This window comes from Orycteropus afer, unplaced genomic scaffold, assembly GCF_000298275.1.
Source record: "Orycteropus afer afer isolate SDZICR_OR568_19922 unplaced genomic scaffold, OryAfe1.0 scaffold00114, whole genome shotgun sequence".
In the NCBI taxonomy this organism is placed as follows: domain Eukaryota; kingdom Metazoa; phylum Chordata; class Mammalia; order Tubulidentata; family Orycteropodidae; genus Orycteropus; species Orycteropus afer.
In genome coordinates this window covers 9,283,230-9,296,015 of record NW_006921701.1, presented here as the reverse complement: position 1 = coordinate 9,296,015, position 12,786 = coordinate 9,283,230, and the positions used below count along the sequence as shown (strand labels likewise).

General features: G+C 40.0%; 1 protein-coding gene across 1 annotated transcript in view; it reads left to right on the top strand.

The window, feature by feature from the left end:
- Positions 1–12,786, top strand: part of HACD2 (3-hydroxyacyl-CoA dehydratase 2) — a 150,744-nt gene that overhangs the window by 130,587 nt on the left and 7,371 nt on the right. Inside the window, exon 5 of the mRNA XM_007943917.2 lies at positions 11,841–11,962. Coding sequence (XP_007942108.1) covers positions 11,841–11,962 — 122 coding nt within the window. The remainder of the gene's footprint in view (positions 1–11,840; positions 11,963–12,786) is intronic.

Below are 12,786 nucleotides of genomic sequence, written 5' to 3'. Positions count from 1 at the left end.
TCACCTGAATTTAGAGATCATCTCAGGAATAGATTTGAAGCATTGAAGATCAATGACTACAGACCAGACAAGTTGTTGGATGATATCAAGGACATCATGCATAAAAAAAGTGAAAGGTCATTAAAGAGAAATAAATGTCTAAAATACATGTCAGAAGAGACTCCGAAACTTGCTCTTAGAATCTCTTCTGACATGAAGTATAAAACTTACTCATAGAGTAGGTAAAGTGGTTTAAAGAAATAAAGTAAAAACTGACCAGGTTTCAAAGGCAACAGAAAGAGAAAGAAAAGTATTGTCATGAAATGTGCAAAGACCTGGAGTTAGAAAACCAAAAGGGAAGAACATACTCATCATTTCTCAAGCTGAAAGAATTGAAGAAAAAAATCAAGCCTCGAGTTACAATATTAAAGGATTCTGTGGGGAAAATATTGACTGACACAGGAAACATCAAAAGAAGATGGAAGGCATACAGAGTCACTGTACCAAAAAAAATTGGTCAATGTTCAACCATTTCAGGAGGTAGCATTTGGTCAAGAACTGATGGTACTAAAGGAAAAAGTATATGCTGCAATGAAGGCAATTAGCAAAACAGAAGGCTCCATGAATTGATGTAATACAGATTGGGATGTTTCAACAAATGGATGCAGCACTGGAATCAGTTACTTGTCTATGCTAAGAAATTTGGAAGACAGCTACCTGGCACCTGACTGGAAGAGATCCATATGTGTGCCCATTCCAAAGAATGTTGGTCCAATGGAATGCAGAAATTATTGAATAATATCATGAATATCACATGCAAGGAAAAGTTAGCTGAAGATACATTGATAGGGAACTGCCAGAAATTCAAGCTGGATTCAGAAGAGGATGTGGAACAAAGAATGTCACTGCTGATATCAGATGAGTCTTGGCTGTAAGCAGGGAATACCGGAAAGATGTTTACTTGTATTTTATTAACTGTGCAAAACCATTAAACTATGTGGAATCATAACAGATTGTGGATAACATTGCAAAGAATGGGATTCTAGGACACTAAACTGTGCTCATGCAGAACCTGTACATACACCAAGAGGCAGTCATTAGAACAGAACAAGGTAATATTGCATGGTTTAAAATCAGAAAAGATGTGTGTCACCGTTGTATCCTTTCACCATACTTATTCCATCTGTATGCTGAGCAAATAATCAAAGATTTGGGCTGTATGAAGAAAGAGGCAGCATCAGGATTGGAGGAAGAATTATTAATAGTCTATAATAGGCATATGACAAAATCTCGCTTACAAAGTGAAGAGGACTTGAAGCACTTACTAATGAAGGTCACAAACTACAGCCTCCAGTGTGGATTATACCTCAGCATAAATAAAACAAAAATCCTCACAACTGAACCAATAAGCACTATCATGAGAAATGGAGAAGAGATTGAAGTTGTTCAGAATTTCACTTCGCTTAGATCCATAATCAATGCCTATGTAAGCAGCAGTCAAGAAATCAAATGACATATTGCATTGGGCAAATTTGCTGCAAAAGACCTCTTCTCAGTATTAAAGAGCAAAGGTGTCACCTTGAGGACTAAGGTACACCTGACCCAAGCCATGGTATTTTCAGTTGCCTCATGTTCGTGGGAAAGCTGGACAATGAATAAGGAAGACAGAAGAAAAATAGATGCCTTTGAATTATGGGGTTGGCAAAGAATATTGAATATACCGTGGACTGCCAGAAGAACGAACAAATCTGTCTTAGAAGAAGTACAGCCAGAATGCTCCTTAGAAGCAAGAATGGCAAGACTTCGTCTTGCATACTTTGGACATGTTATCAAGAGGAACCTGTCTCTGGAGAGGGACAGTGTCAACGAATAGATGAAGGCCTTCAACAAGATGGATTGACACAGTGACTGCAACGAAGGACTTAAACATATTAATGATTGCAGCTCATTGAGTTACTTAATATGGCCCTTCTAGTCATAGTCTTTGTGATTCCCACACGATGATTGAGCGGGATTCAGGATAGAATGTTACAGATTGAATTGTGTCTCCCAAATATGTACGTCATCTTGGCCAGGCCATGATTACCAGTATTGTGTTATCCTCCATTTTGTGATGTGTTGTGAATCCTAGCCTCTGTGCTTATGGCTAAGGTCTCATTTTGGAATGAGTTATCCATTGTGTTAATGAGATGGGATTAGAGTGAGATGTACAAGCGTACCTCATTTTATTATACTTTGCAGTTTTTTGTTTTGTTTTTTAACAAATGGAAGATTTGTGTTAACTCTGCATCAAGCAAGTGTATTTGTACCATTACTCCAACAGCATATGCTCACTTCATGTCTCTGTGTCACATTTTGGGAATTCTCAGGCTATTTCAAACTTTTTCATAATGCTATTACACACTGAATAGACTATAATATTGTGTAAGTGTAACTTTTATATGTATTAGAAAATGAAAAATTCATGTGACTCACTTTATTGCCACATTCACTTTATTGTGGTGGTCTATAATAGCTTCAAGGTATTCCTATCTTGAGTCACCATCTTTCTACAGGTGGTGACCCGAGATACCACCCTTACCCCAGTTATCACCCTTACTACCCTTATTTAAGTCACACCCTTACTTGAGTCACATCTTTTATCTTAACAAGAGCTAAAAGCAAGAGAAGCAAGAAGAGGAGGGACCACTACGACCAAGAAAGAAGAGCTAGGGTTGGAGTATGCCCTTTGGACCCACAGTCTCTGTGCTGAGAACCTTCTGAACCAGGAGACAGAGACAGCTGTAACATTGGAAATGGCAAGAGACAATGAGATCCAAGGACAGAGAAACAGTGACAGCAGAGGCAGCAGAACCAGCAGACAGCTCAATGGGCTTCCTGGCCTGGCCCACAGAGCAAGAAAGCTGAGTACCTTCCTACAGGAGGCTTGCTGATGGAGTTAGTACCTCCAAGCACTTAGCAAAGCTAGGCTCGCCAACCCATAAGAGGGAGAAAGCTGAGTACCTTTGGGCTGAGCCCAGTGATGGAGTTACTGGTCAGTTATTGGTGGTGCTAAAGAATTTTGTAACACTTGGCCAAGCAGGGTAGAGACTGGCCAACCCAAGAAGCCCAAGGGTTCAAGGGCCAAAGAGAGGCCTGCCTGTGATCATGGCTGAGAAGAGGTTCTCCTAATCGAAAAACCGTTCTCTGAGTTGTTTCTGATCCTGAATTGTAACCTGTAACTTCCCTAATAAACCCTATAATCATGAGTATTATCTGTGAATTTTGTGTGGCCGTTGCGGTGAATTATCGAACCTAGGAAGGAAGAAGAGAGTGCAATGAGTGGGAGGGACAGCTGGTGTCAGAACTGGTGGGGGGGGGAGAAAGGTTGGAGGAAGGAGGCATGTCTGATCTCTACCTCATGAAAATCAACCTTTGGCTTTTGATCTTGATTCTGCTTCCCCCTTACGAAGTTAGAGCATGTCGGACAACGACGCCAGGTCATTTTTACAACAATTGTCAGGATGGCACAGAGATAAGCAATGTTTTATCCTGTTGTACATGGGATTGCTGAGTCAGAATCAACTTGACAGCACCTAATAATAACAAACTGTTGTGTTCTACCTAGGGTCAATTGATTCACAACTAGAAGTCATTTCATGAACATAATTAAGATGCCCCTGGACACCAGTGACCCACAGTTTTTCTTACTTAGTTCTTCTCAGTGAGCCTCTTCTATTCAATCCCTCTGGTATCCCAAATCCTAGGCTGTGTTCCTTTTTTAGAGGCAGGCCACATATTTTTAGTGAACTAATGGTTTTCTTGACACTAAAACACTATGGCTAACTGTGTATTACTGGTGATCACATTTACTTTATCTGTTCTCTAGGCTCTTGTATATGAGTTCCCTCAAAGTTTTCTCCATTTGAGAGGAGAGGTGTTCTTTCTATAATGAGGGAAGAGGGAAGGAGTGAAAGGCCCCATCTCAGCTCAAGGAGACAAGTTGGAAGCGTCCAGGGTTTAGGGACACTGATGTAAGCCTCACTTTCCCCATCTGTAAAATGGAGATTCAGTAAGGTGTGCTGTATGTGAAAAGTGCTTGGAATATTGTAAGAGCCCAGAAACTATTAGGAGAACATAAGCCAGAAACCACAGCTATGGACATATCCAAAGTAAAAAGAGATTACAAGGTTGGAGTAGCTTCTCAGAGACAACCAAATACCTTGAGGGAGAGAGTCACCAGGCCTGCAGGCTCAGGACCATAGTCTCAAAGGACATCATGCTCATTTGGCACAACAGTGTACATAAAATTCTTGTTCTACATCCTACTTTGGTGAGTAGCAACTGGGGTCTTAACAGCTTTTGAGTGACCATCTAAGATGCAATTATTGGTCTTCCCTCATCTGGAGCAAAGAAGAGTGAAGAAAATCAAAGTCATTTGGAAACAATAAGTCCAACAATATGATGGACCACAGGAACCTCAGCCTTCCCAACCCTGAGACCAGACAAATTAGATGGTGCCCAGCTACCATTGCCAACTGCTTAAAAAGGGATCAAAATTGGAGGCTGGATACAGTGGGAGGAAAAATGTGGAACAAAATTCAAAAACACAAAAATGACCAGAATTTTACTGGTCAGATGGAGGTGGAACTCCCAAGGCTATGGCCTCAGGTTATCCTTCAGGCATGGAACTGACTCAATTCTGTGGATTAGCTTTCAGCCCAACAGTAGAAAGACCTATAAGCAGAACACCTACCCCAGGGAGATGCACCCACCTACCCTAGGGAAATGCAGTCCTTGATCAATCAACCATGAGACATCAGAAGGGCAGCATTTCCATAGAGGGAAAGCTGGACAGACAGGAGCGTATAGATAAGAAGGGCAAAGGGAAGGGGTAGTCACAGGGAGAAGATGAGAAGAGAGCTCTTTATGGTTGGGGATTGTAATCAGGCCGTGAAAACAAATGTGCATGAATTGTTGAAAGTAAAATGAATCTGCTTTGTAAATTTGCACCCAAATCACAATTAAAAAAAAAAAGATTACTGAAATTTTAGATAACATAGTATGGAAAACCCGCCTAACATATTCTTATGAGGGTACTTCCACTTTCCATTGTGTCTACCCGCAATCTGTCAAAAGAAAGTTGAAGAATGATCCTTGTAGGGACAAAAAGGTCACAGGAAGGGAAAGTGGGAAGGCAAATGGATCTAAAACAGGGGTTGGCAAACTACAGCCTGTGAGTCAAATCCAGCCTGCAATTTGTAATGGCTTTTACATTTCTAAAGGATTTTAAAAACTACAAAGAATATGCAACAGAGTCCATATGCAGTGCAAAGCCTAAAATATTTACTGTCTAGGCCTTTACAGAAAAAGTTTGCCAACCCTGGTCTGGAACATAAACTTCACAGTTGTTTCAAGAACAGACTAGTTCTAGCCTCTTAGTTTTTGCCAAAATCTCTTCTTGGCAGAAATGAAAGGACTATGAAGAGGAAAGAGTGTTTAGCATGAAGCATGATCAGAGGACTTCTTTGAAATAGCCAGAGTGGTAAGCAACAGGTTCCCAAATACTAAGAAGAATTGGGTTTCTACAATAGCAATTTTCTTCAGTGGCACCATCTGTTTTTCTTTGAATGTAATAAAATGACAGCTTTTCATGTACTGCTACTTCCTGTGCCTTTTAAAGTCAAACATATGATGCTATTTGTGGGTAAAGGTTTTTCTCCTGCACCCATTTGTTTCTCCAGCTTGGATTTCTATGTAAACTCCCTTGGCTAATTTACACAAGCCGCCTACACCCAGCCACCTCCTCCCTCACTTTGGAGCAGGGGTTGGAAACCTGCCGTCTGCAGCATCTAGTATCCAGTGCATAACTTAATGTCCTGGGCAGAGGAGATTTCCTAACAGGAAGATCTACCCCGTGCCCCCTTTCCCATTTGTGCCCATTGTGGAAACACAGCCTGAAGATCTCTCCACATCCTGTCCTCAACCTGCTCTTTATCTCCCTTTTCTCCATTGTAAACCTTAATTTGTTTAATCTGTTGTTGCCTCTCTCCCCCATTTACCACAAATGCTTCTTTTTCCCTTGAAAAGTAATATAAATTTAAAGGTAACCACTTTATTTTTTAAAAACAAGTTTACCGAAGTATAATTTATATACCACAAGATTCACCCATTTAAGTGTATGATTCAGTGATTTTGAGAATTTACCAAGTTGTATAACCATTACCCTAATCTAGTTTTAGACCATTTCTGTCACCACAGTAAGCTCCCTCCTCCCCTTGTGTGGTTAATTCCCATTCCCACCCCCCCGGCCCACACAACCATCAATCTACTTTCTGTCTCTAGATTTGCCTTCTCTAGACATTTCATATAAATGAAATTTATGTTATGGCATGTATCAATGTTTCTTTACATTACTGAGTAATATTCCATTGTAGGATATTAAGGTGCCCTACAACAGTGGTGCAGTGGTTAAGTGCTTGGCTGCTTAACTCCTGTCTCCATGGCAGAAAGATGTGCAAAGATTTCAGCGTTGGGAACCCTATGGGACAATTCTGCCCTGTCCTTAAGTGTCACTATGACTCAGAATTGACTCACCAGCAATGGATATGGGTATAGATATAGATATAGACCACATTGTATATCCTTTCACTAAATGATGGACATCTGGTTTGTTTCTGCTTTTTGTCTATTGTGAATAACACTGCAATGAACATTCACATTCTAGCCTTTGTGTGGAATGATATATTAAACCTCTTAATCTTGATAATTAATGAAATTGTATGTTTCTAGTTCTTAATTCAAAAAGCAACTGAATTGAGCTTTTTATAATCCCAGTCCTTTGTCCCTCAAAAAACACTCCCAAAGCCAAGCTGTTTTTTTTTGTTTTTTTTTTTTTTTTTGTTACTTCTCTGAAGCCATCAGTTGATAGTTTTTCTCTTAGTCATTAGCCCTTGACATAGAGGAGACATCCCACTTGTCAGAATAGTGTTCCCAACTCCTCCTTTCAAAAAAGGAAAAGAAAAATACAGGCTATCAATTCAAGTTAAGGGACACTGATTCCTCACATCCCTGGTGTTCAGACCCACACCAGGGGCAGAGGAAGCCAGACTGAGATGAGACAAGGTCCCTTGAAGACCTTCCTGTCCAAGGGAGCATAAAGAGCCAGAGAGCATTCCTGTCACACATTTAGCAATAATAATGAAAGGAGATGTTTTAAATTATTCTCGTCTCTCCTGCTTTCCTTTATAAAGGAAAAAACAATTAAGTACTATTAGAGTCTCTACCATATATTTTAATCAACAAAAATAATTTTAGCTCATACAAGGGCGTTAGAATGAGGCAGAGTTCCATATGTTTTTCCCTTACAGGTTATATGGATACAGCAGTTAGAAGCCATTTATCAGCCACCATCCAGCTCAACTTTCCCACCCTTTGTGGGAATCTCTTTGTGGCAGCCTCAGTTTGGATACATCCAGTGCCTGGTGGTGCACAGCTCTGTGATGGAGCCAATTTTATTAGTCAACTAGTTTGCTGCATAGTTCTTCTTACTTTGAGCCAGGGATTTTACTCTCTGTCAATTTTATACATTGGTCTCATGTCCATATGCCTCTTCCACATGGTAATCCTTTCACATACTTTAAAATGTTGCCTTTCATTTTCCCAGGTAAGCTCTGTGAATTCACTTCAGGGCTTCTTTTACCTGACTCTGATCCCTACGTAGGGTCTGGTCTATTTAGAATGTAGTCATCGGGTTGAGACTATTAATGTGGCTGTTTTATTTTTTTAATATATTAAGTTTTAGGGTTTTTTGTTTTACACTGCTGTGGATCACTTTTATATGGCATTTCTCACCATGGTCTTGTAATACCCACCAAATGATTGGGTGGGACTATGCAGATAAGGTGCTTGTGGCCCACCAAGGGAATCAGATAGCTAGCTTAGCTTGCTGCTAATTTAAATAAGGTGCATGGCACCTTTGTGGGGTGGGATCATACAAGTAAAGTGTGTGAACCCAACCTGCTAGGCTTAAAATGAGCCATCCTAGAGATAGATAAGGGAGAGATGATTACCACCAAGAAGAAGAGAGAGAAGCGGAGTGCATCCTTACTGGAGATGGTGAGAAACAGCAGCAAAGTAATGGCAGCAGCAGAGGCAGCAGAGAAGAAGCTGAGTCCTGATACTGAACTGTAACCTGTTACCTCCCTAATAAGCTCAGTAATCCTGAGTACTGTCTGTGAGTTCTGTGTGGCCATTGCAAAAAAATTATCCAACCCAGCAGAGTAGAGTGGTGGGAGGGACGATTGGTGTCAGAATTGGTAAAAAGGTTGGAAGTGGAGGTGTGTTTGACCTCCCCCTTTTAGGAACCAGCCTTGTGCTGTTGATCTTGATTCTCTTTCCCCCTTGTGAAGTTCAAGGAGATCAGACGCCCTTGCTACACCATTTTTACAGTTTTAACTATATAAGGTACATATAACATTTGTCATTTTAACCATTTTTAAGTGTACCTTTCAGTGACGTTAATTAAACTCACTATGTTGTGAAAGTATCACCACTATCTATTTCCAAAACTTTTTCATCACCCCAAAAAGAAACTGTACTCATTAAGCAACCCCCTATTCTCTTTTGCCAATAACTGGTAACTTCTAATCTACTTTCTGTCTCTATGAATTTGCCTATTGTAGACATGTTACATAAGTGGAATCATATTTGTCCTTTTTGTCTGGCTTATTTCATTTAACATGCTGTTTCTAAGGTTCATTATATTGTAGTATGTCTCTGTTATCATTCCTTCTTTTGGCTGAATAATATTAATTTTCCATTGTGTGTCTATACCGCATTTTGTTTTTCCATTAATCTCTTAATGGATATTTGGATTGTTTCTACTATTTGACTATTAATGGAAAATGCTTTATGAGCATTGGTGTATACATATCTGTTTAAGCCCCTGGTTTTCAATTCTTAGGGTACATATCAGAGATTGGGACTGGTGGATTATACGATAACTCTGAAGAGCCGTGGTGGTGTAGTGGTTAAACCATTTGGCTGCTAACCAAAAGGTTGGTAGTTTGAGCCACGCCTCAAGAGAAAGATGAGGCAGTCTGTTTCCATAAAGATTTACAGCCTTGAAAACCCTATGGAGCAGTTCTGCACTGTCTTGAAAGGTCACTATGAGTCAGAATCGACTTGATGGCAGTGGGTAAAGGGGGGAGGACAATTTGGGGGTTTATGTTTGCTTGTTTGCGTTTACCTATTTGAAGGCCATGGGGCTACATGGAAACAAATATCTGGCACCAAAAAGAAGAGATATGATAGTCTTGGAGTGACCTAATTAAGTTTGAATTCATATGCTTCACAAATATTTATTGAGCTCCTTACTTGTTGGGGGAAAAAAAAAAGAGCCCTGGTGATGTTGTGGTTAAAGTGCTCTGCTGCCGACTGAAAGGTTGCCATTTCCAACCCACTAACTGCTCCATGGGAGAAAAATATAGCAGTCTGTTTCTGTAAAGATTACAGCCTTGGAAACCCTATGGGGCAGTTCTACTGTGCCCTTGCAATAGGGTCACTATGAATCAGAATAATTTTATATCAGTGGGTTTGGTTTTGGGATTTTATTTGTGAAAAGCACAAAATGCTTTTGAGAATCAAAATGAATAAAACGCACTCCCTGCTTTCAAGATAATTAAGGTACAGAATATTAAAGACTCTTCTGTTATAACCCAGAGAACTTCAAGGATGGCTTCAGCCTATAGCTGTAAAAACATACCTCTTTCAGATGAGGATTACAATATACAGCAAAAAGCATTGCTCTGAAATGCTCTTTTAGTATGGATGGCTTTTAAGTAAAGATTTGGGTGCAGACTACTCTCAACATGAAACTTTAGAGGTGTTTAGCTTTTGCTTTACTTTGGCTAATCTAAGAGCACCAGGAAATCAAAAAGTACTCTTGCTCTTGACAGTATAAAATTCTTATTATTTTTAGAGAATAGTAACTATGCATTTATGAAATTCTTTGTCAGAGCAATTTAGTTAATAGGTATGTAAATGACTACTTATTTCATTGTGTAGGTGGATCGCTCCATGTACACTTTCTGAGGAATTTAAGTGCTAAAAATTATTAACATTGCAAAGTGAAAGAAGCAAAAGTTAAGGTTATAAAACCAGACATTTTGTATATGTTAATAGCCAGACCAAAAAGGTCCATCTTATAATCGATATGTGTTCAGTTTACTGAGTAGGATCCAAGTCTTGGAATGCTGTGTTTAGATGCAAGGAAACTAAAGTGAATTAAGGTAGTGCCTAAAGCATTTGACTGCTAACCAGAAGGCTGGCAGTTCAAATCCACCAGCCACTCCTTGGAAGGAAGATGGGGCAATCTATTTCCATAGTGATATGCCTTGGAAACCCAAGGAGAGATCTCTATGAGTCGAAATTGACTCGATGGCAGTGAGTTTGGTTTTCGGTTTGGTATTGCTTCTTCTTGTTGGTTTTCAAGGATGAAAAAATCATAATAAACCCAGCTGGGGTGGGATGAACGAGCTCTGGTGGTACAGTGGTTAAAGCATTTTAATGCTAACCGAAAGGTCAGTGGTTCGAATCCACTGGCTGCTCTGTGGGAAAAAGATGTGACAGGTCTGCTTCTGTAAAGATTTACAGCCTTGGATACCCTATGGGGCAGTTTTACTCTGTCCTATAAGGGGAATCAACTGGATGGCAGTGAGTTTTTTGTTTGGGGTGAGCTAGTGGAAGGTGCTAGAAGTTAATGCCACAACAATCAATTTTCATACAAGACTTAGTGTAAGGCATCTAGTGAGAACATCTGCAGCGGGGAGAGAGGGGCACCTATAGGGCTCTTTGATATATTTACTATTTTTTCAACATAAAAACAGAGCAGGCTGGAAATTCCAGAGCCTTTCTGGTTCTAGCTGGCCTTCTGTGACAGTATAGAAACTTCTGTAATCCTTTAAGCATTAAACCAGGCCTAGCTTGAGGGGTTGGGTATTCCTACTTCTGTAGTGATACTGCCTCGGAAACCCAAGGAGGGGTCACTATGAGTTGGGGCCAACTCGATGGCAAATAACAACAACAACAACAACAGCTTGAGGGGAGGAGCCCTGGTGGCCCAACTGTTAAACACTCAGCTACTGACCAAAAGGTTGTTGGTTCGAACCCAATCAACTCAATAGGACATAACAATCTGGGAGGAAAATCACTTATGGGAGACAATAAACAGACCCTGCCTAAGATGGTCTCCAGCCCTTCCCAGAATTCATCCTACCCAGTGAATTATCCTCTTCTTCATTAGTGTTTTAATCATTACATTCTCCTTCTTTGGAATTTTCTCAGATTCCAAATTATCATGCAGATTAAATTAAAATTCTCATCAAATTCCAAGCCTTCCACCAGTTTCCACTCCCCCCTTTAACTACCTGCTCTTGACACCTACTCTTGACTCCTACTAACATCAGTTCACGGTCTTGGCATCAGGCTAGCAAACGCAGAAACTCACTCAGGTGTTTGTTTCTTCCTGTGGGCACTACAGCTCATCTAAGTCTCCTTTCCTGCTTCTCTCATCGGGAATCCAAGTACCTCGACATCAGTGCCATCTGACAGCAGAGTCTGTAGCCAGGTCCACTTGCCCCTTATCACTTAGCTCTGCACACCTGTTACCACAAGCATGAGTTCCTTTATTTGGTAAGTTCTTGGTTTGCCACTGAGGATAGGGAGCTTTGGCTGCATCAACTTAGCTCAACTTCCTGACTCTGCACACAGGCCCTGCACATTGTGAGTGCTTCCTTGGTGGTAATTTTTGCCTTTAATTTAAATAGTATTTTAAAAGTTTTCATGTGTTTGCTTTTGCTTTTGTTTTCCATTTCTTTTAGGTGCAGAGTGAAGACAGTGTCCTCCTGTTTGTTATTGCTTGGACAATCACAGAAATTATCCGTTACTCCTTTTATACATTCAGTCTGTTAAACCATCTGCCTTACCTCATCAAATGGGCCAGGTAAAAAAGTCCACATGATGAAGACTAGCTGTTGATATTATCCATCGCTGCATTCGCCCTTTTTTTCCTAAATATTGTGCCTAAGTTTCTAAACATAAAATTGTGTGAGATGAGTTGGATGGAAATCTGGTGTGCAGATTTCATCAGGAGGAAGGACTCTGCTTGCTTTGATTAATAGAAACACTGTTTTAAATTTCTTTGTCACTTAAGTTATTTTTATTGGGATCAACTCTTTTCAGTTAAATTATTCAATTAAGGTTTGACATAATATCAAATTTTTGTCTTATCAAATATAGCTTCTGCCATTATAAGTTGGGGGGGCAAGTTAATTTCACCTATTCTCAGTTTTACCAGGAAACTATATGACTCTCAGATCAAATTTTAGCTAATAATAAATGTTGCACGTCAGTTTTAGCTTGTTATCAGTTTGATTAGTGCCTAAGGCTAACCAGAAGGCTGGTGGTTCAAATCCACCAACCACTCCTCAGAAGGAAGATCGGGCAATCTACTTCCATAGAGATACCACCTCGGAACCCAAGGAGGGGTCTTTTTTTTTGACTCATTATGAATTGGATAAAAGACAGATATGATAGTTCACTATTTATCTTAGTTAATCCATGAGGCTGATACAAATAGTTTTCTTAGTTGGAAAAGGCCATGGAGGGGAGTAGCAATGCAGAAGGATGAAAATGGTCCTCAGGGACCCAAGTGCTTCATTTCAGAGAAGGAAAACAGTGATTCCTAGAGAATTTATGAGTTTAGTGATTAAATTAAGAGCATAAACCAGTTGTTTCCAACATTTCAAGTATGAAAATGCCTTTTAT